The 27927-nt window shown below is 53.4% G+C and overlaps 3 protein-coding genes across 8 annotated transcripts in view; 1 reads left to right on the top strand and 2 right to left on the bottom strand.

The window, feature by feature from the left end:
- ZPBP2 (zona pellucida binding protein 2) overlaps positions 1-3438 on the bottom strand; it is a 4070-nt gene extending 632 nt beyond the window's left edge. Inside the window, exons 1-6 of the mRNA XM_015885968.2 lie at positions 3282-3438; positions 2862-2936; positions 2360-2485; positions 1705-1866; positions 971-1189; positions 396-481 (exon numbers count right to left, since the gene is read on the bottom strand). Of these exons, the coding sequence (XP_015741454.1) occupies positions 396-481; positions 971-1189; positions 1705-1866; positions 2360-2485; positions 2862-2936; positions 3282-3387 (774 nt within the window). The 5' untranslated portion in view covers positions 3388-3438. The remainder of the gene's footprint in view (positions 1-395; positions 482-970; positions 1190-1704; positions 1867-2359; positions 2486-2861; positions 2937-3281) is intronic.
- IKZF3 (IKAROS family zinc finger 3) lies at positions 1146-23344 on the top strand. Of its 6 annotated transcripts, none has more exons than XM_015885964.2 (8): positions 1146-1293; positions 7465-7518; positions 7725-7835; positions 12516-12773; positions 13415-13582; positions 14868-14984; positions 18384-18500; positions 21145-23344. In XM_015885964.2, exons 2-8 carry the CDS (start codon positions 7479-7481, stop codon positions 21816-21818), a joined length of 1485 nt encoding a protein of 494 aa, XP_015741450.1. In that variant the 5' UTR covers positions 1146-1293; positions 7465-7478; the 3' UTR covers positions 21819-23344. The 6 variants fall into 6 exon arrangements, with proteins under 6 accessions (XP_015741450.1, XP_032296801.1, XP_032296802.1 ...); XM_032440910.1 differs by lacking the exon at positions 1146-1293 and adding an exon at positions 4672-4924; XM_032440909.1 differs by lacking the exon at positions 1146-1293 and adding an exon at positions 4956-5183.
- Positions 16831-27927, bottom strand: RDH8 (retinol dehydrogenase 8). Its single transcript, XM_015885969.1, has 7 exons — positions 27785-27927; positions 27549-27710; positions 26941-27120; positions 26774-26867; positions 26520-26703; positions 25636-25991; positions 16831-16841 (listed from the first exon to the last, which is right to left on the bottom strand). Exons 1-6 carry the CDS (start codon positions 27879-27881, stop codon positions 25752-25754), a joined length of 957 nt encoding a protein of 318 aa, XP_015741455.1. The 5' UTR covers positions 27882-27927; the 3' UTR covers positions 16831-16841; positions 25636-25751.

Raw genomic sequence — 27927 nt, 5'->3', positions numbered from 1 at the left:
TTAAAAAAGGCTTAACGGAGGGGGAAAGGAAAGCAGGGCTGGGGACAGGCAGCCCATGGGAAGGTGGAGGTAACCCAGCTCAGAGCTCAGTGCTTCACGTTGCATTCCATTTACTGAATGGCAGATATGAGATTTGGGCCAGAGAACTGAAGGTCTGCTGATGGAAATGTTTGTATCCGATTCCTTACACGGCAGACGGAACCCTTTTCTGTTTTTTAAATGGATCACTCTGACCTTTTAAAGGCAAATTCCCATCCGGAATTGAATTATCTGAGCTCCGTCAGCTGTCAGTGCATTAATCCCAATGATTAATCCCAATCCCAGCTCTGAGGCTGACGGGTGACCCCACAGCAGGGCAGGGGGTTGGGGTGCAGAGGGTCCAGATGGCACAGAACCTCCTGAGCTCTGCGGTTCGTGGCGTCGTCACAGTCCCGAGGGAGGCGGTAGCAGAGATCTTCCCATCCCGGAGCGAAGGGATTCACTGCGGGGGGAGGGAGATGGATGGCGGTGGGTGTTCCCTGGGGAACCCCCTGCAGCCAAAGTCCTGCCGGAGCCTTTGGGTTCGTTTCAGGAGGAAATGGGATTCTGCGGTGTTTGCTGGTCAGCCCCTCACACGCCCCCCCCCCATCCCCCTCGTTTCCCTCTCGTGAAGGACGGGGGTTTCTTTGCCCCTGGGATCGGGAGCGGTGATGGGGGGGAGCAGGGGATGACACGGGGTTGTCCCTCAGCTCCTCGGCTGCATCGGGCTGAGCTCACAACGGGACATCGGGGCTTCGGAGCTCCGCTTTGCTCGGTGCGCTCTGCGCGCTCCAAAGCGAGTTCTGGCTCCATCTGTGGGCTGGGAATGGAAAGAGCAGCGGCTGCGGTGGGGAACGGCCTCGTGGGGGGGTGTGTGGGTGGGTGCCGGGATCCTCTCACAGTGTTCAGGGCCACAAACCATCGCTCCTCCGCGAGCACCGAGTTCTGTTACCCTGAAATGTGATGAAGAGCTCGTTCGGGGAGCCCCGCTGGGGAGCCTCGAGGGAATGGCAGGTGGATGAGGGTCCCTCCACGCGGCACGTCAGGTCGGAGATGAGGTTCTCCAGGATCTTCTTCAGCTCCTCCACGAACCGATCGTTGGCTGCCAGCTCACATCCCTTCACATTGAAACGGACCGAGATCTGGTACACGTGGCTGGCTTCCCTGTACGCTGCCAGGAACAGGAGGGGAGTGGAGCTCAGGCCGGTGCCCAACTTACCTTCACATCTGTGTGCTTTGTAGCTGAGATGCAGGCTGTTATTCACACCTAAACACGTGAGTAGTTGACCCATTAACAAAACTGGGCTCTCACAGCCTGCAAGGGGCTCCTTGGTTTGGAATGAACAAGGTTTTGTGTTGGAGTTACAAAGCTCTGCTCCTGAATGGTGAAACCAAGGAGGGGCAGGAGGTGAAATAAACCATCTGCGGTGCTGTGGTATGGATGGGGGTGATGTGAGGTTGGGTGCTGGATAACAGAGGCTGAGTGGGGTTGGGGTCACAGCACTGTCCTGGTTTGCAGATGCTGCGTGGCACTGTGTGTAGGTGGGATGGTATATTTGAGTATGCACAGGGATAGGATGTTAGGGATAGAATGTTGTCTCTCCATTTAACATGCTTTGAAATCCACAGGCCCTGCCACAAACCCAACGAACCACAAGGGCTGAGTGCATCAGTTTGCCATCTTACCGTACACCATGAACCTGTAGGTAGAGGTCACATCTAGTTCTTCTTGTGCTGAGGTTTCTATGATTTTGTGGGACAGTACACACGTGTAGGCTCCAGACATGGACTCCTGGAAGCCCAACAGCACCAGCTCCCCAGAGTCCGTGAGATTCACGTATCCTTTCCCTAGGATGGAAGCAGAAGGGATGTGGTGGCTGGGAATACACAGTGTCCTGTGCTCTGCCCATCTGAAGCTCTCAAAGTGGAGGAGGTGTGTGGTGATGTTCTGTGGTTCTTTTAGTCTGAAATAGGCTGAGTTGGAGCTCTGGTTCTTGGGACAAGTCGCCCTTCATCCCAAGCATTTCAGAAGGAGAAAGGAAATGAATTCTGAAGTCAGAATTGGGGGCACAAACCCGAGGGCTGTGTGATGCTTTGGCCCCGCTGCACCATTGCAGAGCGGCATCAATAGGAAGAAGGAAAATGTGATTTTTTGGGTATTCAGCCATTTGTGCTCAGCTTTTCCCCTCGTAAGGAGAGGTGTGTTGGTTTTCTGCCCCACTTTCCCTCATTCTCACCCCCAGGGGCTGCTTCCACACCTCCCTGTGAGTGCTTTGGAAATGGTGACTCAGGCAGTGGGAGAAGAGTGGAAACCCCACGTGGGCAGCTCTGAGCTTCTCACCTTGTAAATTCCTCCCATCTGGGCCAGTCCACGAGTACTTGGGGTCTATCATTTCTTCTTGAGAAATAGACAGATCCGTACACGCCAGGAACGGGCTGTTGGTGAACATTTTAACATACACGTTCTCTGCAATAGGAGAGAGGGGAAAAGAAGTAAATGACGTGGGATGTTGATGTTGAATGAAGCCACAAAATACTTGGGAACACACACAATGGGAGGCCAAGCTTGAAGCAGCATAAAGGAGCATCCCCAGGTGCTGGGAGCTGACTGAGGGCTGGACCCAGAGCAGCAGTTGAGGCACTGAGGGTCCATCCTTCATTTAGACATCACTTCTTCCCCTGCAGCACCAGCTCATGCCTTCCCATTGCTGAGTGCCATCAGGGTGGTGCTCTGGGGTGCAGCTCTGGTCGTGTCACTGGCTGTGAATGCTTATGGTACCTCACTGCCATCCCAGGAGCCTTCTGAGACCTCACATTGTGTCAGTGCAGTCAGGTGGGTTTACCTGCACGATGAGCGTTGCCGTAGATCAGGTTCCTTGGGAAAAAGCCAATAGAAAATTGTTCTTCCTCCGATGCCACTTTTGATGTAGGGAAAAGAATGAAGAATATTACAGGCAGGAATCCAGCCGTGCAGCTGTTTGCTCTGTCCTGGCAGGATTCTGCTGCCTGTTTCCCCCCCTCCCCTCCCAAAAGACTCAGCAGGATGGTGGTGATTTGATGCCTTTATCAGGTGGGCTTCTGTGGGCTCAAGGCAGCCCCTCCAGCACTGTGCTGGGGGGACCACAGCCAGACCCTTCCCCACCCCATGGCTGTCACTGAGTGCTGAAGGGCCTTCCCATGAGGTGCCCCCATCCATCCCTCAGCCTCTCCCACATCCCCTGTGCCCCCCTGGGAGGGGTTGTGCCTTCTGCCCCCCTTGCTACCTCCACCCGGAGCGCCCTGACATGCCTCCACCATCACTGCTATGATGGCCACCATCTCCAGCAGGGCTCGATGGGGGGAGCTCAGCCTCCCACCACTCCCTGCCATGCCAACCCTGTTCAACGGCCACTGCTGTGTGAGGCCAACGGACAGGGGTTCTAATGGGGGGGGGTTCCAACGGCCCTTCTAACCCTCCTCTCACCACCACTGAGCTGCCCCACACAGGGCCTCAATGGAGGGGATCCCAACCCTACAGAGCCCTGCTGGGAGGAGGGATCCCAGCCCCACATTATCCTTCCTCGACCCATGCTCTTGTGATTGGCTTTGTTTTTCAATTAGCAGCACTCTTTCATGGAGAAAAGCAGATAACAAGAGCCTCGTTCTCATCTTATCTCCATTGAAACTCGGGTGCTCCAAAGAGTGGAGTCCATTCCACGTGGCCCCAAGTCCAAGGAGCCACCATGTGTAGGTGTCACAGCCCGAGGAGATCGGTGGTGGTTTATGTGACGTGTCAACAGCATCGGGGCCATTGACACCCAAAGGAAACCACGTGGGAAGGTTAACTGTGTGCGTGGGCACGGCTGTGTGCAGTTGTCACACGGGTGGTGGATCCCGGGGTAGAAATGGCACTTTGTGTTATTACAGTTTTTCTTTAATCTGATGAATTCGCACTTGGAGATGTGAGCTGGGGGAGGCTGTTGGCCAGCTCCGGGTGGGGTGAATGGCTGGGATCCATGGGATCCTTTGGCTGGGATCCTTGGCTCTACCCCCCTGGAGTCATGGAGTTGGAGGGGAACCACCCAGAGGCTGCCTGGCCCCATCCCTGCACTAAATGGGGACACTCACAGCTCAATCAGGAGCTCAGAGCCCATCCCCTGACCCTGGGTGTCTGCAGAGCATCACCACCACCCTGCCAACCTGTGCCAGCACCTCACCACTCTTATCTGTAATTATCTTTTTCCTTATATCCAGGTTAAATCTCCTCTCTTTCAGTTGGAAACCATTTCCCCTTGTCCTGCCACATCAGGCTCTGCAGCACGATTTGCTTATGAAGGAAAATGGATCATTCTGGGTTTTTTCTTTTAACGAGGATGGAAATAGGCTCCATAAAATGCCCCAACAGAGCCGGGTTCACCCCACGCTGCCCCTATTCCTCAGTGAGAAGCTGTTGCCTGAGTTCTGCTGGGACTCTTCAGCCCGGATTCCCCTCTGTGTTAATGACTCGAGGGTTTGGTTATTCCGAATGAGCTGCAGTTTTCTATTGGAAAGCATCGGCGTCCTTTGGGTTCTACAACGCGTGTTTGCATTGCAGTAATATCTCGCACACGATCTGACTTAGCTGGGACTGCCCGAGGGCTGCCACCGTATCTCAGCAGCAGTTCTGCTCTCCGTGGCTTCGTTTCCTCCCTCTTGTAGCTGCAGTTGCTGAAGAAGTCGCTTTGCCTTCCTGTTTTGGTGCTTTTAGGAGCTAACGTGGAAACAGCCCTTTGGGTTCGGGGCTGTGCGTGGGGTGGAGGATCAGCTCGAGTGGCTGAGGTTGTATTCAGGGATGGAATCGGTGTAGAAGGCGGCGTCAAACAGCGTTACCTCCGGGTGTGACAAGTGCTGCACAGCCTTGTTTCCATGGGTCCCGAGTGCTGCTGAGGTCAGTGGGAAATCCGTGAGGAGCACGAGGGGCTGCGTTGCTTTGCTCGGTGCGTGGACGTGGGAGATTTCCTGCAGGGCTGGGGCCGGGCCGGGCTGTTTTCTCTTGGTGTATTGAGAGGAGGAAGGGGCTGAGTCCGCTCCGTGCTGTGCTCAAAGGGCTGATGGCAAAGGGGATGTAAAAGGGCATCAGCTCTGCAGCGCTGTCGGGTGGAGAAGTAAGAAGGCAATGGTGTGGCTCTCGCTTGGGAAGCAGAGAGGTAAGGTCGTCCCAGCCCCAGCCGTGCCCACCCCGCAACCTACGGCTCCTTTTTCAGCTAAAATCCGTGTAGATCGTTCTATTGCTTCTATGGCCGGGCCGGGCTGCAGGACGGGGCACTGACGTGGCTGCTCATTGCGGTGCATCGCCGCTCCTTTAACGACCCATTTGAATATTCGTGCTCTCTTTGCCTCCTGGCGCAGCGCACGGGAGGACCGAGGACGGCTCTCAGGGGCACAGAAACGGCACTTCTGCTTCCTAACACAGCTCTGTGCTCGGCTGCAGCCACGGCACCCGGTGTCCTCCCGGTGCCCGGTGCCCACCCGGTGGCTCTCGGACCCATCTCTACCAGGACCGACGTGCTGTGTGAGTTCCCACCTCGTGTCTTTGGAAGGCAGGGGAGAAGCGCAGTGTTTGTGCAGCACTTGGGGATGGTGGCACGTGTGTTCAGAGCTGTGAAGGATTGAAATCGGAGGATCTGAGTTGGGAAAGAGGCCTGAGATTGAATGTTGATGCCGGGGGTTGAATACTGAGATGCTGCTAAGCCTACAGGGAGCTTCTTCAGGTGGATATAGCACAGGGAAGGAGGGATGAGTGGATGCTTCACCCTCTGCCATGCTTTCATAGGGGTGGCTGAGTCCTGCTGGTCACAGCGGGCTGTTAAAGCAGCGCCAGCCAGATAAAGCAACCAATGGACCAATGGGGACTTGGCCCTCTTGACTAAGCATTGATTATATCCAGAGCTGTGAGGATTTGTTTAATGAAGTGTCCGTATTATTTGGGTGTGAAGTCAGAATCCACAGCAGGGAGAGCTTTCTCTGTGTGCTGTGCATTGAGGTTTCCATGTCGGTGCTTTGGGTACAGTTGGGCCCATTTGCCTCTCTGCACTTCACGCTTCCTGCTATGGTAAAATGAAACGAAGGCAAATTAGAAGCTTTAAATATGAGGTAATTGGGTATTTCTTATGCGGATGGAGTGAATATTTGAACTTCTTGTTGTCCAGTGCTGTGACTTCTCTTATGACAGAGGTAAAATTTAGGGCTCTGAGAAGAGAAGCTGCACAAAAAGCTTGTGCTCGTGCAAGGACAGGAGGTTTAATTAATCTGGTTTAATTATTTCATAGCTGGCAATAGTTCACAGCTCATCCACAGCCCCAGGAGCTCAGGCTGCTGATGGTTTGGGTCAATGCAACATCCATCCCCACCACCTCTCCTTTTCTTCTTGCCCTTCTTGCTCATGGAGGGTAATGGGAATGACGTGCAGCACAGAACCACTCAGAATGGAGAAGACCACGATGAGCAAATCCAACCCACCACCCACCCACACCACATCCCTCAGCACAGCTCTGAGACCCAGTGCTGAGAAATGGGTGCGGATTGCTCATCTTTAGGGCTGCAATGGAGCCAAACGAGGAGCTGTGCTGGGTGGATTTGGCTTTGTTGGATGGATCTGGTTTTGCTTTCCTTGTTGGATGGATCTGGTTTTGCTCTGTTTGTTGGGCTCATCCACCCATGCAGCTCTGGGCAGCCCTGTCTGAATATTCCATTTCTCTACATGGAGTTAACAGAGCTTTATATGTTGACGTTGTGGAGACCACAGACATGTTCCATGTGTGGTGGTGGCACAGATAGATAGCAATGAGGTGAATGTGGCTGCGGTTGCCACCTCCTGGCCCAGCTTTTACCTGACTACCAGGAATGGGCTTTGTTCCTCCTGGGGCCACTCCTGGGCTATGTGCAAAGCAGAGGAAAGATGTTCAGATCTGTTAAGGAAAAAGAGAGAGGGGAAGAAGGAGGAAGGAAGCAGATGGCTGTGAAACCATGAGGAGGGTGAAGCCTGGAAGCCAGCCTGCAACTGCAGGGCTCTGTGGGCTCCAGCATCCCATGGGATCCCCATCACAGCTCCTAGATGGGAATTGGACTCGTGTCAGTGCCAACAGGGTCTGTTCCTGGCTATGGAATAAGGACTGTGGCTCTTCCTGGTGCTTTCTGCTCCATCGGTGTCACTGCTTGTGGGGCACAGAGGGGGATGCGCAGTGGAGAGAGCGAGTTGGTTCTGAGCTATAGACTGTACTGAGAGCAGGAAATGCAGAGCTTCTCAATTGGGACGCACATAAACGCCCGTACACTGAAAGGTGATGATCGTCAGGTAACGGTTTGAGTTTTGCTCTTTCAGTTTTGCTTCCAGCGAAGAAGAAAACGGAGCTCTCAGATTAACAACCGAACAGGGAGAGGTTTTAGTAACCTGGAGTGGCTCAGGGTGGTTTTCTGTCCCTTTTGCAGATTCAAGGAGCAACATGGACCTCAGCAATCCCCAGGAGCAGCCCAAGGCCTCAGGTACAGCCCCAGGAACTTCCCTTTTGATTATTTGATTTATTAAAGATTTGGTTCCCACCATGTCTGGGAATCTGGGCAACAAATTCACTCCATGGCATTGCAGTGGGTGCAGCAATAAAGAGCAATGCTGGGGGTTGGGGTGATGGCTTGGAAACAGTGCAGCAGAAATAGTCATTTCTTTTCACAGCTTGCTTTGCTTTTTGCAGAGGGACAGGAGGTTCTGGAGGAGTGTGACCTGAGCAAAGGGCAGGAGGTGGAGGGCACGGATAATGCGGAGGAGCTGAAGGAGCACAGTCAGTCCAATGGAGAAGCAGGAGGTACGGTGACATTCCTGCCTGGAATGGATGAGCTGTGTGTGTCCTGGGGGGCAGGAATGAGAGGCAGTGGGGGCTGGGGGTGATGCCAGCACAGCAGTGCTGTGACATGCTGTGGCTGTGGTTAGTTGTTCTTATCTATCACATGAATTCATGCTTGCTGCAGGATACTTGGTTTGGGATGTTCAATGGGTGCCCCATCCCTGGAGCTGCTCCAGACTCTGTTGGTTCCTTGTCAGTCTGATCTAGATGTTGGCAGCCCTTCCCATGGCAGGGGGATGGAATTGGGTGATCTCGAGGTCCCTTCCAACCTGAACCATTCTGTGGTTCTGTGATTCAATGATTCAATGTTGGGCCACAACAAAATGTTTGGGTTTCCAACTTGTCTGTTATTGAAGCTGTGTACATTGAAGCGTCTGGGCCAGTGGGTTCTGCTCCGCTGACCCTAAAAAGGGATGTTTCACATTTAAAACTATTGAACGTGGAAAGCTTGAGCCTTTCCTACACCCAGAGGCATCTGATGTTGCCCTCAGATCCCAAAGCACATAAAGCATTGCCAACCATTTGTCCACCCTACTGCTATTCTATAGAACCACAGACTCTTAGGATCACTGAGGCTCGAGGAGACCTCCAAGATCATCCCATCCAACCGCCCACCTACCACCAATACCTCCCAATGACACCACATCCCATAATACAACATAATACATAATACATCTCAATGCTGTGAGGTGCAGTGACTCCCTGGGCTCTCACTGCAGCACCTGACGGCTCCTTTGGAGAAGCTTTCTCCTCATATCCAACCACATCAGCTCTGCTTTCCCCTCTTTCATGCTCACCCCGAGCAGGGGCAGGTTTGCTTCAACCCCTCCTGGTGCTGCTGAGCATGTGGGCTGTGTTTGTTCTGCACTGCAGCTGCTGGAGGTGGGATGCTGCACAACCAACATAGAGCAACCCATCCTACAGTGCAACCCTGCGGAAGGGCTCCGGCAGCTGCAAGCAGGAGGTTGAAGTGATGGGGAAATTCAAAGCGTGATGGAAAACGTGCACATAACAATTTAAAAAAAAAGCAAAAAAGAAAAAAAAAAAAGCCCTTCTTTTGCCTAGAGGGGATGGAAGCTGCACTGCGGTGCACACGTGTGCGCTCACTGCAGCCCTATGAGCAGCACTCGTTTCCTGTGTCTGCTCAGAGGGGGCTGGGGGGGGGGGGTGCCCTGTGTCCCCCATTTCTCTGTGCAGCCCAGAGCTGATGAACCCTTTAGTTTAAGACTCAGGTGGAAAGAAAAGGTGTTGCATCCCGGGGGACCAAACCCAAAGGAACCCAGGGACCCAGACACAAGGGTCTGGTTGCTTTGTGCCTCAGTTCCCCCATCCGAGGCTGAACCTATTGGGGTGTATGGATGTCAGCTCCCATCCATGCTTATGAAATGCGACAATCCAAGCCTGGTGGTGGCTGTAAGGCTGAGGAGGGACATGGGGGGGCTGCACTGAGCTCCCACCGAGCCCTGAGCTCACGCACTTATCAGCCCGGGGAGGAAGCGCCTCGTTTTATCAGCTCATTCCATCTCCGAGCGCTGCGCCCGGGGTTATCTCGCGGCATCAGCGCTGCCGTGCAGCCCTGCGGGGCTCTGCGTGGGGGCACGGAGCGGGGAGGCACCGCGTTGCTGTCAGCCCTGCGCCGGGTGGGAATGCTGCGTGGAGCAGGAGCCATCGGCTGCCCCTGGGATGGGGCAGGTGTGGGGCAGAGCAGTGTGTTCTTCCCCCCCCCCTGCAGTGTTTGCCCCCCTGCCCCATCGAGGCAGTGATGTGGGGTTGGTTGGTGAGATGCTCGGGGTCGGAGTGTGGGGTGCTCTCACTGTGGGGTTACACTTCCCCTTTATTAGCAGTTCCATCCATCTCAGTGTCTCTCAGACTGAAAGTCCTATAGAAATGCACTTCTGGGTTGGCAGAAAGTTGGTGATAGATGGGAAATGTCAGACAGGCAATTGAAGACACAGGTCTGAATGCAGACTCTTAATTAACCCCCCCTCAGTGTCTGAACAAAGCACTTTAAGGAGCTGTGGTTGGGTTTGGGCTCAACCCACATCGCCTCTGAGGTAACAGGCGTTGTTCTACGTCTAAAAGTCGTGTCATTCTTGTAATAATCGTACAACAACATCGACCACATTGGACATGGTGTGACTTTGGTGACTCCCAAAAGGACTGTGGGTCTGGGAAGGGGCAGCTCCTGTATGGCCATGGATCTGTGCAGCTGCTTTGGGTTAATTAATACTGACAGAACCACACACCCTTTACACACACAGACTCAGCATCCTGTGCCCCGATCCCAATCCCATCCACAGCCGTCAGCACCCACTAAACTGTCTGTCTGCTTCCACAATTTGTTTAATTGGCTGCTCAGGAAGTGGCAGCGGAGAAGCTCTTTTCCCTTTTCCCTCTTTTATTTCTTTTCCCTATAATCTGACAGAACATCTGCACCACGAGGCGCTCATTATCTCCCAATGGGCGCAGCAAATCAGTGGCACCATTAAAGTGCCACATCGCCGTGATTGAGTCCCTTTGTGTCCCCCCCTCCCGTGGACTTTTTACACGTGTGGAGGTGTCACAGTGAGGTGTCACAGTGAGGTGTCTCCCCATTGCAGCTCCTTTAGTGGCTCCCAATGCTCCACCTGGTGCTTCTCTGTGCCCCAAACTTTGCTCCACAGCGGTGCAAACCCTGCACATCTATTTCTCTATGTTTGATGCTGTGTTAAGTATAATTAAGGGGTGTGTGATTATATACATGGGGAGGGGGTCCCTCTGAGCCTTCCTCTCTGATGCAGCCCCTATTTCTCCCCTCTGTTGGTGCTGCTGGATGGGGCGCACACAGCGCTGCTCACACGGTGACTCACCCTGCAGCAGCCGCTGCTTTGTGTTGGATTTTTTCCAGAACTCATTGTTTTTACAGTGTTTCAGGTGAAACAAAAATATGACTCTGGAGCCCGTCTTTCATCTTGCAGCCACCTCCCCAGGAAGCGAAACCCCGCGCTCAGCCCTCCTGCCTTTGCTTTGCTGCGTGCCGCTGCTCTCTGCCCCGTGCTGCCCTGAGCTGAGCGTGGTTCTGGCTGCAGCTCTCCTGAGATAACAACCCAGCTGTGTTATTGCTGGGGGTAGCTGTTGTTTGCCCTCCGTTCCTCGTCCCTTTCTGCTCGCTGTTGATTTCCTCTTGCTTAAGAGGGACCAGCCTAGAAACTCCCGATCCCATCGCGATGGGGTGTGTGGGTGGCATGTCGCACCCTTCTCCCCATCTCACAGAGCTCTCTGTGCCTCTGGCGGTGCATGGAGACAACGCTGGGGCTGGAGAAGGGCTGTGGTTGTGCCAGACCCCCCCAGCCCCATGGTTCAGTCTGGGCTGACCTCACTCCTTGTGTTCTATTGGAGGTTTCCTCTTTATCTCCATCCTCTCCCATGTCAGGGTCTGTCCCACTGCAGATGATGGTGTGAGGGTGGAAAAACTCCAATGCTTGTAATGTATCTGGTTTGATAAAAGCCTCTTCCTCAGTGCTGCTGCTCTGTGCTCTCAGCCACTGGAGGGGGGGGATGGTTTCCATTGAGGTTCTTCAGATGCCCATGTGTGATTGAAGTGCGGTGTTGGGATGCAGATGGGGTGAGCTGTGCTCCAGGAGGCAGTAAAGCATGGCTCAAATTCATCCACATGCTCCATAAACAAATAGTGCATGGACTGAGTGCATCCCTCTGCACCACGTGGCAGTAATGCACGGCAAGCAGTTCGTGTGCAATTTTATGGAAGTATTCATTGCCAGGCTTTTATTTTTCAGCGCTGCTTTTTATGTCACCGTCTCCTTTTCGCCACCGCTGCTGTTTGTTCTCAGCATTTGATGTGGTTTATTACTCAGAACCGGAGCTAATACACACTCAGCAGCCCAAGTTCTGCACTTGGAGAAGGGATCAGTGATTCAGCGCCGCGCTCACTGCCCAACCCTCCACTTGACAGAGCAGCACGAGAGCACTGCTTTACACTGCATGCAATATATTTCATCTCCTGACGCTTCTCTGCACCCAACTCGAGGCAGAACTCAAGGCTCAGCCATAACACGGACAGAACAGTGGGTGTTAGGCAGGATGAAAGCTGCTCCATCAATTGGAAAGGATTGTAAGAGCAGTGCTGTGATGCTGGAGTTGATAGGGAAAGGAGATTTGGGCATCACCAACAGAATTAATTGAATAGGATTAATTGATGGGAGCATTTACCCTGAGATCACTGGAGGTCTTAGCATAGCAGATGCAGTTCTTGGCAGGACATTTCCAATGCCATTCTCTGTTCCCACCTTGCAGGAACAGCCCGTGGCTTTAATTCCTGTGGGTTATTCTGGGTTGTACAGATCAGTGCTTCCCTCTTCATCCTGAGCAGCAGCACCCTGTGTGTGTTTTGCACTGCGTGATGCTTTTATCACCTGCAGAAGGAAATAATCCACCCAAGGTACCAACAGGGCTTATCTCAGTGAGGAGACGTGGCACGTGGGGATTTGGGTCTGACCGTGTTTCTTTATCTTGCTGAGGTTAAGCAAAACTCTTGTGGAGATGACTGATAGAAGTTTATGTAATTTTTGGTGGGTATTTTATCTAAGATGATCTTTCCCCCCCCTCCCCCTCCCCTACTTTTGTGCTTTGTTTTGCCTGCAGATGATGTTAAAGTGAAAAATGAATACGGTGACAGAGAGGAGAGTGCTTTAAGTTCTGAACGCATGGAAACCCCGGAAGAATCCGAAATACCTTACAGCTACCCCAGAGAATACAACGAATATGAAGGCATTAAGCTGGAAAGACACCTGGGCTCCTATGACAACTCCAGGCCAGCGGGTGGGAAGATGACCTGCGATATCTGCGGCTTAGCCTGCATCAGCCTCAATGTCTTGATGGTTCATAAGCGTAGCCACACTGGTAAATATCCCACCTTCTTCTTCGAGACCTAAATACTGAAAGGATGATGGTCTGGGATGCAGAGAGGATGCTGAGGTTGGGTTTTGCTGGTTCCCCTCATAGGGATCTCTGGCAAATCACTCACGTTTCTGTGCCTCACTTTACCCACTCAGCCCTATTGGGACTCCCATGTCACAGCAGCGCATTGGTGAGGCGTTTTAAGGATTTTGGATGAAAGGCACTGTGTCATTGAAGTATTTCAGCCCCAACACATGGGTTAGATGGTTTCTGTGCTGCCATTTCCAGTCTATGTGCTGTGCTTCTCTTTGTGCCGTTCTCATGCAACAAACCAACGAGCATCTTTGGTTCTGAGCTGCAAGATTAAGAGTTCTTTTCGTTCTAAAAGTTGCTGGCTTGTTGGAATCAGCCTCCTCCAGACCACTCCTTTCCATGGAAAACCTGTGCAGTGGTTTCCATACGTGTGTTATGAGAAGCTCTGACACTAGAGCTGCACCCAACTCCCACTGAAGCCAGCGGAAGGGCTGTGTGTTTCTGTAGACAGAAATTGATCTCATTCTTTCCCCTTCCAAAAAGGAAAGGGTACGAGGACGGCGCGATACCCACATAACCATTAAATGTCCTTTTTTGTATGTCATTTTAAGGTGAGCGGCCATTCCAGTGTAATCAGTGCGGAGCTTCCTTTACTCAGAAGGGTAACCTCCTCCGCCACATTAAGCTACATACAGGGGAAAAACCTTTTAAATGTCATCTTTGCAGTTATGCCTGCCAGAGGAGGGATGCGCTAACGGGTCACTTAAGGACACATTCTGGTAAGTGACTTCAAAGGCACTTCATGTGTTTCAGATGTGTGTCACCAGGACACGGCGTGCAGAGAATAGTCAGCAAAGTCTGCGCAACCAAAGTGGTTTTGAGGAGCTGGCAAAGAGCAGTGACTGCTCCCTGCCATGGGACTCAATGGGACTCAATGGGACTCAATGGGACTCAATGGGACTCAATGGGACTCAATGGGACTCAATGGGTCTCAATGGGACTCAATGGAACTCAATGGGACTCAATGGGACTCAATGGAACCCAATGGAACTCAATGGAACCCAATGGAACCCAATGGAACCCAATGGAACCCAATGGAACCCAATGGAACCCAATGGGGCCATCCTGGGACTTGACTCTGCCCCAGATGTGCTCCAACACCTGTAGGAGCAGAACCAAAGGCAGCGTTGATGCCGGTAGCACCTCAGTGCTGGGTAGTGCCTTTCATCTGAACTTCTTAACCTGCTCCACAAATGCGATGGGATCCCTCAGGTTTGGTGTAGGGCTTTGTGTCCATTGCACAGGTGGGAGAAATGGAGGCACAGAGTTGAGGTGACGAGAAGAACAAGCTGGGTAGAAATGGATGAATTCCTCCAATTCTTAAAGAGCCAGACCATGCTGCCCTTTGATTTCCTGTATTATGAGGGGGCCCAGAAAGACAGCAGATGTTCTAAATGATAGATATTATCTCTGCACAGAGCTGCATAGCAAAAATAAAAACCCAAACCTCACACAGAATCAAAGCTGAAATTAAGATTTACCTGATGTGAGTGAATGAGATGGGTCTGGCCAAGAGCCAGAGCAGTTGTTGTCACCGTACCCCCACAGCACATCATGCTCCCAACACGGCATAAAGAAAGTGAACTAGGAACGCGATGTGCTTTCCGATAAGGTCATTTGAAAATGAACTGAACCCACAAATGGTTTTGTTTTGGTCTCATTTTTATCACTTTCATGAAATCCTTAAAGAATTCAGTGCAGACGGAGCAATGCTGGGCAGGTGGGATGTAGTAACTTGTTGCTATTCTGCACTGGGAGGTGATGCTGAGGGGAGCTGCCAGCTCAGGTCAGCCCTTAGGGAGCTTAGGGATGAGGAGGGCTTTGCAGGAGCCCTAATATAACCCCAGTAACTCCAATTTTATGGCAGTTTCCATGCTCATAAGCCCAACAGGAATGCAAAGCATTCTCCACGTGCCGAATATTAGCTTGCCAGCAGCACTACACCTGAGTGCCGGGGTGGCTGGGTGTTCCTGCAGGTATTTCACTCTCCCCTCCATTTCACAGTGGAGAAGCCCTACAAATGTGAGTTCTGTGGCCGGAGCTACAAGCAGAGGAGCTCTCTGGAGGAGCACAAGGAGCGGTGCCGCACGTACCTGCAGAACACTGGAGGGTGTGAGCCAGGTGAGTGCCTCGCATGGCCGGCAGGGCTCTGCTCTCTCTCATTCTGCTACGTACAAACAGGGTGGCTGGTGAGATGTCAGCTCGTGGCTTTGCTCCAATGGCTTCTAGGAACACAGGGGTTCAGTGTCTCCCAAAGGGTTTGGTTCAATGCACCCCTGGGCAGCCAGCAGCAGATCCCAAGCTGTGCCCAAATAACCCACAGCAATATGGTCACAACTCCATGCGATGGGGATACGTACCCCATGCAGGGAAGGTCTGTGTGTCATGCACTGATAAACCACCTTGAAGAAGCTATGGTAGAACAGGGCTCGTGGAGCTGCCTCTTTCCAGCAAGCAATTATTGCTTTACAGCATCAGTAAAAGGAGCTGGCTGTGTGAGCGTCAGCAAGTTTTGGTTTTCATGAGAACTTGTGCACGCTGTGACTGTGGTTTTGTGTTACAGTACACACTGTCACGATGGCAATCACCCCAGGGTGTCCACCGCGGGAAAATGGAAAACATGATACCACCCTCCATCTCTGCTCATACACCATTCTCATGGCTCACATTCATTTCAGAATAGCGGTGCCTCTCTTATCCAGGCTGCGAGTGGCAGCGCCTCAAAGTGGTCGCGGAGGAAACGCGAGTTTCCAGCACACGACGTGGCTGTGCTCTCTCAGCCCTCCTGGAAACACAGGGCAGGGTTTCTCGTGGAGAACAAACAGGAACTCCCGTCCTACCGGGGTGTTTTATTTGCATTCAGTTTTCCACTGTCGGCATCGCGGAGCAGAGGGGGATCTCAGTGGGTTGGTTGGTGCTTCTGAGTTGTTTTTCCCCTCCCAAAGAGGAGAACTTTGTGCTCATTTCTAACATCACTTTCAGACTTCTGACCCTTTTCCCATTGCCCCCATTGCAGTCCTTTCTCCCTTCCCACATGGAGCCATCTTTGTGCGCTGCTGCCCATATAACCCAAACACCACCAAGCACCAGCACTTCTGTTCCCATCCTGCTTGCTTTTTAACACGAGGTTTGCACGTTCCTGGCCCAGCAGCATGGAAACACCTCTGAAGAGCAGCTTCATGCAGCAGCATTGCTTGAGCACCGCTCAGGCCCCGATAATGATCTCTGGTTGCGTTGTTCTCATTGCACAATAACCCGCCTCGGCTCCACTCTCCATTATTTAGTGACCACACTGAGAAGAGGCAGGAAGCAATGCCTCTAATTCGAGCTCGGCTTTGTGCTTGAGGGTTTTGAATACAATGCCCACACGTTCTAAAAATGACACTCTCATTTATGGGGTGAGAGAAACCACGCTATGGAAACAGCACACTATGGGAGAGGTGCTGCTGTCCGTGCTCTGCACAGCGACCGGAGCTGGGGAGGGGGGATGTTGTTTGCAGAGGTTCTTGCAGCATCTGTAGAGATGCTGCTGATTTCTGGCTGTGCTGTTGGACCATTCAGCTTGCAGGGTGTTCCTATACCATGTTCTGAAAGGGGCTGAGTGCTTCAGGGCTTTGGGGTTTCTTTATGACTGCTCAGCTCTCAGTGTAACTGTGAGCAAAGCTCTCAGTGTAACTTTTTGCCGGTCAAACCTGACATTTATGTTTAGATGTGTGTTTTAATTAGATCATGAGTTCTTTAAATTGGAGTTGGAGTGTGGAGTGGGATCTGCTGCTGGGTATGGGCATGGCAGGAGGAGATGGGGAGGTCATGGCAAATGATGGGGCACAGTGACATGCAGGCGTTAGCATGTCCTTATCTATGGCAGGTGTGGATTTTCTTTTAAAGAAATAATGGTTATGAATGACTCGGCATCATGACTGAATCACAGTAGGATCTGACTGCGCTGGGGAAGCTCAGATCATGAGCTGCTATTATCTGAAGGCAACCCAAAGTGCTCAGAAAGGATCAGACAATTTGTGGAGCAGAAGTTCCAGAATGAAAAGCCCCACAAGGTGCTGCTGCCCCGGCTGCCCTGACTCATCACAGGAGCTGGCAGCAACGTGCATGAGGCAGGAGCTGCACAAACATCACCGACCCGTTCTGGCTGAGGTTTGGTGAGTCATGTTTTGTGCTGCCTGAAACCCATCTGATACCGACTGCAGTCACAATAAACACGTGAGGAAGGGCTGGGAGGTCTGTAGGGAAGTGCAGCACGTGGAGCTATGGAAGGGTGGTGGTGCACCTTGGTGTCTTGAGCTGAGCAAACTGTAATTTAAGCCCAGCACTGAATAGAACTGCACTTGGCAGGACTGAGGTGACAGCAGTGTTTAAATCACTGCTCTCTGGCGCTGCTTCTCTCTCACATAGCTGATGCTGCGTGTATTTCAGGTATCTCTGTGCTCCACTAAGAGCCAGCATTCCTACCTTGGTATTGCCTTGGGAAAGCAAATTGCTCTTCGCAGTTCTCCTTAGGCAGCAAACCCCAAAAGGAAGGGACAAGCTCTGCAAAGGCATCCAGCTGTCACTGCTGTGGTCCCTAACACTGCAGCCCTCCGTGCTCCTTTAATAGCAAAGCAGCACCACCGATACTCGTTGGTTTTTGGGGGTGAAGCTGCAGCAGTTATGCTCGTTATTAGTTGGGCAGTTGTGAGATGAGGTGGCAGCGTGGCTGACCCCGCTCTGATGCTCTGCAGCTGTTTCCCTGTAGCAGTGGGCACTGGAGGAGAGCTATGGGGAATAGGAGGATCCTCAGGACACCCTGTGGTCCAAGGACTGTGGTCCAGGGACACCCAAGACTCAAGGGAGGGATCCCAGAGCACACGTGCACTTCTCTGAGAAGCCTGGGAGCTCTGAATTGGCTTTAAAACACCAAATGCTTTCAAGTGTGCCAAAATAGAGAGCATTCTCAATGAGCTGATGGAGAGAAGAGATGGAGCAGGGAGGATGCTTGAAAAGATGGGCTGTAAGGAATGGTGGTGGGCTGTGTGAGCTCAGTGGGACACTGCAATGTTATGTGGCTTCTCAACCCAGTGAAGGAGCCCAGTGAGTGATCTCTGGAGTGGGGCTGAGCGCTGGGTGGGAGCCCAGGCTGGTTCTGCAGGTGTCTGCAGCTCTTACTCAAAGCAAAAAGGCCAACAGAGCTCCGGCTCCAGCAGCGCGATGTGATGCTCTGCAGCCCCCCATCCAGCCCGCTGGGCTCACGCTTCCCTTTGCTTTGGTTTTGCACAGCGCTGTCTTTGCTCAGCGCTGCTCCCGCTGATTGCTGCGGTGCCCACCGCACAGAGCAGCAGAGACCGAAAAAGCAACGACCCACCTTAACAACAGACCTCCAAACTGTTTCCTGCTCATGACTGGGGTGAACTCCGGAGATTAAACCCTTCACTTCTTCCTTTTCTTTTTTTCTTTTTCCCTTTTCACCCATTTTTGTTTTGTCTTTTTTTTTATTCTTCTTCTTCCTTTTTGCCTTTTTCAACCCAGCCAACGCGGAGTCAAGGCACATCAAGGCTGAGATGGGGACCGAGAGAGCCCTGGTGCTGGACAGGCTGGCGAGCAACGTGGCGAAGAGAAAAAGCTCCATGCCCCAGAAATTCATTGGTAAGAACAAAAACCTTCTCGTGTGCAACTGCTGAGCCTGCAGAGATGGGCAGCAGCCCATGGTGAGCTCCTCTGTGCTCTGCCAGTGTCCTCTCCAAGCTCACAGCCCAGCAGAAGGGGGTAGACAAAGCAGCAGCCGTTTTCTCACGTGGTTTGAGCAATTTGCTGTAGATCTTGGGTTTAAAAGACTCTATTCTTTGGATGCTTGAGAACTGCTGCTGCTCTGCTTTGTCCCTACGTGTGCAGCAGTTTCTCCCTCACAAGCTCACATGTTCTGTGCTCTGTATCTGTGTGTTTGGAATGTTCTCTGACGGGTTCTTTCTAGGTGGTGAACAGCGAAGGTTGGTGCTGTTGGGAGCACTCCTTCTGGGCAACAGGATTCTTGCTGCATGCACATGCAGGATGAGGCCCAGGGACGGAAAGGCATGAAGTCTCTGTTAGTCATCTGCTGAGCTTCAACATGGTTAAAAAAAGTATTAAGCCCTTTCTTGTGGTCACTTAAGCTGCAGGATGTTTCCATAGGGTTCTCTTTGCATTTAATTCTATATGATCAGGCTTGCACCCTGGGCTCCTGAATGCAGGTCTGGCAGGTTGTGTCAGTGATCCCCTTGGCTGTCTCATGTTAATTTCATTTAATTCTGGGAAAGGAAGATGCAGTTCTTGTGTCCTAAACAGAGAGCTGACTTAGGAGCTCTATAGCTAGAGATGGGTAAGGTTAGGTTCAGGGGTTCAGGGTTAGGATTAAGGTTAAGGTGAGGTTTAGGGTCAGGGTTAGCACTGGGTTTCAGCATTTGTAAAGGTTGCTCACGTTTATTCAGACATCTCAACATGCATTTTAGATGTCACCTCTTAGCTCAGAGGTGAAGCAGCTCCAGCTCACATTGTCTGAGCGCCTTTGGGTACTCAGCGCTGAATGTGTTGGCTGAGAATCGGACCTCAGATGTCACACTGTGATTCAAAACATTAATGCAAATGTTTTTTGAAAACCTTCAGCTTCCTTTTTCTAATGCTGAGCTTTATCATTCTGTGTTTCACATCTTGCTGTAGATTTACACTTTTTATTGACCCAAATCAACACCAGCAGCGCAGCTGATGCCTTTCTGCCCATTCCCACCATCCGAGCATCTGCTCATAGACCTCTGCTTCCTCCTTTGCAAAACCAGCCTTTCCCCGAGACCATTGGCTTGTATGTTTCTCATGGTGGTGGAGGTGCTGATGAGAAGTGGGCAGCCCTGCTTAGCGTGTCAGGAAGCCGCTGCCCTCCCTGTTCCCAGTGTCCACACCTCATTGCATTGCAAGAACCGAAGTGTGTTTTAGAGTGAGCACAGCAGACGTGTCATCTGCTACGGCTCAAGTGTGAATTCTGATGGGGATGCTCAGCTGGCTGCTCTGTAAACCAACAAGGACTCCCATGCATTCAACCTTCAATTTCACCTTTTGCAACAACTCTGTGTTGCTTCCTGTGGCAGCTTCACTCAGAATAATGCATTCAGTTTTCCCCTTGCAAAGGTAAAACATCCCAGTGTTGGGCATGGCATGACCCATCCCATCACCATACACTCCTTTCCCTATTCTTTGCCCTCAGTTTTCTCTTCAAATCTATAGGGAGTTCTGTGTATTTTTGCTATTGCCACACACGTGTGTATGTGTGTGTTGGGTTTTTTTTTCTTTCACTTTTTTCACATCTCACTTGCCCGGAACTGCTCTATGAGTCACCCAAATGTGCTATATCACTTTGTTGCCTTCTGTGTGAAGATGGATCACAGGTTGGCTGAGGGCTGGAAGCAGTTACTCTTGTGGTTCTTTAACCTTTCTGAGTGTTTTATAAGAGAAACGTGAGCTCCTGGTTTTCTGCAGTGAAACCTGAAGAGTTTCATACACATTGAGTCATGGTGTTGACAGGTGACTGATAAACATCTGCACTCTCCAGTTACCGTAACTAAGAGATTTAGTGGATCTGATGCTTGAAAGCCTCTTGCACTTCATCCTTCTTATTTTTTGTTGCTGTTGAGTGAACGATTCTGTTTCACGTAACCGCAGAATTCGGTTAGTTATTTCTAGATACTCATCAAAAAAGGGACTCGAGCTCTTCTGGGTGCAGTTTTCTCCCCTCTTTGCACCTGGTGCTGAGGCTTTGCTGTGTTGCCCACACCACCAATGTCCCCTCCTGGAGACCAGGGCACAGATGGGGTTGCACTCAAATCCCAAATGCCAACCCAAGAGCTCACAATTCTCCATCGCACCCATAGAGGGGACACATCTTTTCCCTCTTTTGCTCACCCTCCATTGGGTTCTACATGTTCTACAGATGCTGTGTCCATGTAGATAACTGTTAGATGTCTGAAAACCTCTATTGAGGTTGAAGACAACTGGGCAGGCTGTGATAGTCAGCAGGTAATGGAGGAAATGGGTTTCATTGTCTAACGATGTGTTAACATCTAACGACATGTAAAGAAAAACTGTTGGGTGAGTGCAGAGTAACGTGGGCTGCATCCAATCTCTGCTGGTGTTGATGTGAGAAGTCTTGCACACGATGTTATCCATTTTTGCAGCAGATTTTTCATTCCCTTTTGCTTCCCAGAGGCTGCAGATCTTCCATAGCACCATCACCCCCCTCTAACACGATGCATCTCCTCTCCTGCAGGTGAGAAACGACACAGCTTTGACGTCAATTACAACTCATCCTATGTCTACGAGAAGGAAGGCGACATAGTACCAGGCCGCATGATGGACCAGGCCATCAACAACGCCATCTCCTTCCTGGGGGCCGAAGCCCTGCGCCCTTTGGTTCAGACCCCCCCGGCGCCCACCCCTGAGATGGTCCCCGTCATCAGCACGCTGTACCCCATCGCTCTGCCCCGTGCCGACGTGCCCAACGGCAGTGATGAGAAGAGCCACGTCCCATTGCGGGAGCGCGCCCTGTCCCCCAACAACAGCGGCCACGACTCCACGGACACAGACAGCAACCACGAGGAGAGGCCCAACCCCCCCTTCCCTCAGGGTCCGGTGCTCCCTGTACCCCGTAATGGCCTGCCAGCCCTGAAGGATTTCCCCCGGCCCTACGACATCATCAAACCGCCGGCTGTGTGCCCACGCGACGCCTTCAAGGTCATCAACAAGGAAGGGGAGGCCATCGGGGCGTACCGCTGCGACCACTGCCGAGTGCTCTTTTTGGATTACGTGATGTTCACCATCCACATGGGCTGCCACGGCTTCCGTGACCCCTTCGAGTGCAACGTCTGTGGGTACCGCAGCCATGATCGGTACGAGTTCTCCTCGCACATCGCGCGCGGGGAGCACCGTGTGCTGCTCAAATAGGTGGGCATCTCCCAGGGCATCAGAGGAAGGGAACCCACCTGGGCTTAAAGGGCTCAAACAAACATCAGCTCCTGTGTTTTTCTATGCCTGTTTCGAGTGCCGAAAGGCGATGACGCCTTTACGTTTCTATTATTCTTTTTAACAAGATTACTCCGTGTTTTGTAGCATCCATGCCTAGCTGCTGTGCTGAGCAGTACTGTATGATTACCAGAGGCACAGACCGGTTTTTATATGAACTTGATGAAGATTAAGAGTGGTTTTCTTTATTTTTTTAACGTGCATTTGTTTTCATGGTGTGTGCTTTAACGGCGCAAAAGGCTTTTGTTCCCTGCCGCCATCCGCTCTGCTTGGTCAGATGTATAGGAAGAACTTGTTCTTGCTGTCACAGCCCCAATGGTCTCATCACCAAAACACAGAAATATTCACCTGGGAGGGATCATTCATTCATTTTTAGAGGTTTCCCCTGGGTCTGAAGCACACACAGTCCCACCCTGTGCCCTCCGTGTCCCCATGGCCACCAATCACAGAGCCACCCATCCTACAGCAGCACCAGGAGATCTCAGCACTGTATGTGGGGCTGTGCAGCCCCATCGTGTTGGACGTGGGGATCTCCCTGGGGGTGGAAGGTGCTGCTTTGCAACACGAGCATCGGTGATGACTCTGAAGATGGTTTGTAACACGGTTCTTCTCATCTAATCACTGCTCTGCAGCTGTGTCATTAGTCACGGTGTGGGAGATGGGTGTGATAACGGTTCTGCTGAGAGTGGTTATTCCTGGCAAAGTGTTTCTGCATGGGCACGATGTGTTCCCGTGGGCTTTTTGTGTCCCCTATGCAGCTCCATACCAACACTGCTTTGGTCTTTGTCAGTGTGATATCTGCGGTGGTCCCTCTGCAAAGGGGGTTGGGGTGCAGAGCTCCAGAAGGAAGGTATTTGGTCAGAAATACCTGGTTTGATTCTGCCCTTGGCCTTGCTGTTCCCTCGGTACCACCTCCCTCAAGCTCAAGGTACAAAGTGGGAATTCTGTTCATTTTTTTCCCCACTAATCACGGAATCATTTCAGTTGGAAAAGATCTTGGAGATCATTGAGTCCAACCAAGGCCACGTCCCAGGAAGGATAGATCAGCTGCCTTGCAGAGCGCTGCAGGAGCACGAGATCCTGCTTATCCATGGAGCTAAGGAAGGAGAATTGATGCTTTGTGCTTGGGAAGGCTCAGAGCAGTCCCCTCTTTGGCCACTGCTCTGCTCGGCACCCATTCCCTTGTGCTGCTCCATGGGGATGCAGTGGTTCCTTGTACTCGGAGAGCTCAGCTGGAGCAGCACTGTGGGTTCTGTGGGGCTCAGGAGGAGCCCAAAGGCACCATTTCCCACTACGGCACCATTGTGTTGTTGTGCTCTCAGGACAGGGTTCTCGTTTCGGTTCAGCCCATGCTGCCTGGCATTAATGAATGGTTGCTCATTGCTGTTGAACAATGACATTGTGGAACTTCGACCCAGTCATCTATTAAAATATGGTGTGTATCTCCACGTGTACCATTTCTCTGCTGTGTCCGGGAAAAAAAAGGAAAGAACATGACACTGAACCAGACTGAGCAGAGCGTGGGCAGCTGGGATCACCTTCCCTTGCATGTCCTGCAGCCCCAGGGCTGTCCCTGCCTCAGCTCCTCCCTACTGAATTGATGCTTTAATGTGTGAAACCCCCCCTGCCCACACCCAAAGGCCCTTAGAAGCCCCAGATGTTCAGTTGGTGTTATGACAGAGAGATCCCTATCGCCTGCTGTGCTGTGATAGAGCAGAGGGGAACTCGTTTCCCCCATTGTGTTGAAACTCAGTCCGTGGTGCATGAAACGTCCCCTCCAGCTGTGGGGCTGTGTATGGGAGGTGAGTTGGGCCACAGCACCTCATCCTGTGGGTCTCTGCTCTCCAGTGTCTCCCCAGGACCCACTGCTTTGTGCTGCCCCACTGTGACCTTCCCAGCTCCCCAAAGCCATGGGGCAATGGGGCTTGAGCCCAGCCCTGTGTTGTCTCTGGAGTGAAGCCATGTGCTCAGTGCTGTGGTGGGGGCAGTGGGTACACGTCCTTCCCTGTGCCCCCATTGCTGCCCCAATGCCAGCAGGGTTATATCTGGCCCCACATTTGCATTGCGGCGAGCCGGCGCACCTGGGCCACCAGTGCAGCCCTTGGGGGAGTGATGAGGGCACTGGGGGGGGCTGGCAATTGTCACACATGGGGACAGGAAAGTCCCGGCAGACGCTTGTTTATAGCAGAGCTGTTCCCCCTGGGGCACAGCCTGCACCCAGGGATCTCAAGCAGGGTGGGGAAGATGCTCCTTAGCCCTGAATTTGTCTCCCCAGTGGTGCACCCCATGGCAGCTCCCCATCTCCTCTTCCTGCTGCTTGGTTCCCCCTTCCTACAGCAGCTGGAGGGGAAGCCGATGGACACCCCCAGCTCTGCAGCATCGGGGCTGATCCATCCCCTGCCCTGAGGAACAACCTCACTGCTGCTCCCATCAGGCTGGGGGCACTGTGGGGGCCCTGCCCTCCCCCTGCCCCATTCCTCATGGTTGTGGCTCTGTGCTGGGGGCCCCCCCTTGCTGTTCCCCCCCCCCCGTCTCTGCCCCCTGGAGCGGAGAAAGTTAGTCAAATCTTCAGAAACCACAGCGGGGGGGGGGTGGCGGGGGGGGATGTGTCTGCATCGCAGGCTTTGATGTCACCCCTGCAGTCCCACAGGTGCTGCTCAGTTGCCATAGCCCCGGGGCGGGGGGGGGTTGTGGGGGGGTTGCTGTTGTCCCCATGGCCGCTTTGTCATTGACTTGTGCAAGACACGAGGGGAATCATGCAAAAATATTTCCTTCTCCATCCTGTCCCCAAAGCACCCAGAGCTAACAGGGCTGGGGAGGACACGTGCGTGGTACGGGCAAGGGCACAGTGCTGGTGCATGGAGCACAGTGTTGGTGCATGGGGTGCAGTGTTGGGAGCATGGGGCATTGCGTTGGTCCATGGGGTCAGTGCTGCAGCTGCCATCAATTCCTTGTGCATGGGGTGGGGGTCCTGGAGCAGGGCAGGGGGGGCTTCATGCTGGGCCCTGAGGCAGTGCCAGCAGTGCATCCCTGCAGCAGGAAGCACAGTGGGAGCCAGGAAGGTTTCTGAGAAGTAGAGCTGACCTGTGCTGGGCCTCCCTGCGGTTTCCCCCTGCTCTCACCTCCCAGCTCAGTCACGCCACACGCTCACGCACCAGTTCACAGCTCAGGAGGGGCAGCTCTGGTTGCTCCCCCCCACCAGCACCCCTCTGAGAGCCCCTGGGTGCTGTGGGGTGCTGGGACCCCCCGGTACACCAAGCAGCCTCTGCTCCTGGTGCTTGGTTTGTGTCTGTCCTGAACCCACTGCACCCATGGGGACTCCATGTTCACCCTGTGCACCCAGCTCCCATTTATACCCCAGAGCTCCTGCAGCTGACCCAGCAGTGCCCTGCATCCCATCCGTGCTGCCCTGGTGTTGTGGGGCTCCTCATGGAGCTGGGGGGGAAGCACAATGCTGACCAACCCAATTTATTGCCAGCTGGGTGCACTGCTGACCTGTTGCATTGCTGCCAACCTGGTGCATTGCTAACCTGGTGCATTTCCAGCCCCACATCAGAGGCTCGGAGAAGGAAGCCGGGGGGTCTGTGGCACTGAATGCCCATGGATGGAGGAGCCTCGGGGTGGGGAATGATGCAGCTGACGGCCCTTCCCAGCCCTGTCACGGCCGCTGCGCTCTCGGAGGAAGCCGCTGCTCTCTTTCACCCAGCGCTGTTAAAAATACCTCTCCCGATTTTAATACAGCTGCTATTTCAGGCTGGGAGCAGGAAGTGAAACCACACGGCTCCCAGCCCCACTCGCCCCTCGCAGCCCCCCTGGGCCACCCTTGGCTGAACCCCATCCAGGGTAACAACGAGTCTATTTGAAGCCCAGCAGCCGGGCGCCAGCTTTCACCTTCTGTGCCTTCCAGCGCAGCAGGCGGATGGCGCGCAACCCGAGCCGCAGCACGGCGCTGTATTTGAACACCAGTTTGTAGAAGGCCTCGGTCATGAGAGCACCGCTGGGGTCGGCGTGTTTCAGTGCAGCCATCGGGGTGTACGCCGCATTGGTCTGGTGTCGGAAGGGCGGCCGGGCCGCCTCGATCACCCGCAGCGTGTGCTGCACGTGAGGACATCACGGTCCCCTTCCTGCCCCTGTCCCCACATCCAGCCCCGCTCCCAGCCCCTCATATCAATCCCATCATCTCCATCCCCGTCCTCATTTCTATACCATTCCCGTTCTCATCCCCATTCTATTCCCACTCTCATCCACATCATCTCCATCCCATCCCCATCCTGTTTCCACCACCCTTCCATCCCTATCACATCCCCATTCCCATCCCACTCCCACTCACATCTCTATACCATTTCCATTCCCATCCTCATCCCCATCATTCACAGTCCTTCCCTATCACAATCCCATTCCCACCCAAATTTCCATTCCAATTCCCATTCTCATCCCCATCTCCATCCCACCACCACCCATCCTCACCACATTCCCATCCCATCCCCACCCCACTTTGGGGGATTTTGAGGAGTGGGAGAAAGGATTCAACACAGGAGATGCCAGCACCCAATTACTGCTCCCCATTAGTGCTAATTGAGCTCTCCTGCCTCCTCACATCCCACCCTGCAGCTCTGCCATCACCTCTGCGATGTCCTCAGGGCTCTGCCCCAGGCTGGCAAAGACATCCCTGGAGTTCCTCAGGTAGAGGTCGGTGAAGATGGCTGCAGTCTCAGGGTCGGTCTGTGAGTAGTCGGCTCGCTCAGCCTCCTCGTACACCTTGGTCTCAAACTCGGTGGTCACCGGCCCCGGCTCCACCAGGCTGATGCTGCAGGGGAGGATGCTGTGAAGGATGGCAGCTGAGCCCCCCCCCTCCACCCCCTCAGCCCCACACTCACGCCACGTTGAAGCGCAGCGCCTGCACCACCAGGCTCTCACAAAAACCCTCCACGGCGAACTTGGAGGCAGCATAGACGTCATTGAAGACGATGCCTGGGTGAGGAATGGTGGTTGGGGGTGTGCAGGGTGAGGACCCCCCCCCACAGTGCCCCGTCCCCCCCAGTACCCTGCAGCCCCATCACGCTGCTGATGACCACGATGTGGCCGCTGCGACGACGCTTCATGTCAGGCAAAATCTCCTTCAGGAGTCGAACCAGTCCAAAGAAGTTGGTGTCCATCAGCCCCTGCATGGCCGCCAGGCTCTGGCACTCCAGTGGCCCAATCATCCCCACGCCAGCGTTGCTGACTGTGGGGTGCAAGGGGGGGTAAGGGCAGGCTGAGGTCCATAGAACCCATGGAATGGTGGGTCCCGAACACAAGACCTTGGCACAGAGGTGTGGGATACCCCCCCCCCTCCAGGAATGGGGGTCCCTGGCACAAAGGGACTGTGCTGTGCTTAGTGTGGGATGTCTCCAGCACGTGGGGCACTGCTGGCCCAGGGGCTCCTGGTGCACAGGAGGGTCCCCAGTGCCACATGGGGGGAGGGTACTCAGCATGGGATGTCCCCAGCGTATGGAGTAATTAACCCACATGCAGAATGCTCCTGGTGCATGGAATGCCCCGAGCATGGCGTGTCCCTTGTGCAGGATGCCCCCAGCATGGGATATCCCTGGTTCACGGAGCATCTCTCATCCTATGCTCCATGCTGCAGGGCCATACAGGGATGTGGCTCACCCAGAACATCAACGTGGCGCCCAGGGATGCTGTCGAGGCAGGCGCGGATGGACGCCTCATCACACACATCCAGCTGCTTCACCTCCAGTGTCCGGCCCAGCGCTGACCCCGCTGCCTCCACCAGCGCTCCACTGCGGGACACGTTCCTCACCGTGGCAATGACTGAGGGGGGGCACAGGAGGGATCAGCCCCCCACCCTCCCCATTTACACCATTGGGACCCCCTGTTCTGCTCACCTCGGAAGCGGCGCTGCTTGTCCCGTGCCAGGCGCACCGCCAGCGCCAGCCCGATGCCGGATGAGCAGCCGGTGATCAGCACGGTGCGGGGAGCCATGGCCACGGCCTCACCACCCACCTCATGGCTTTAATAGCTACTGGCC

This window comes from Coturnix japonica, chromosome 27 (genome assembly GCF_001577835.2).
Source record: "Coturnix japonica isolate 7356 chromosome 27, Coturnix japonica 2.1, whole genome shotgun sequence".
NCBI lineage: Eukaryota > Metazoa > Chordata > Aves > Galliformes > Phasianidae > Coturnix > Coturnix japonica.
The sequence above is the reverse complement of the archived record's forward strand: the minus strand, read 5'-3'. Positions and strand labels throughout refer to the sequence as shown.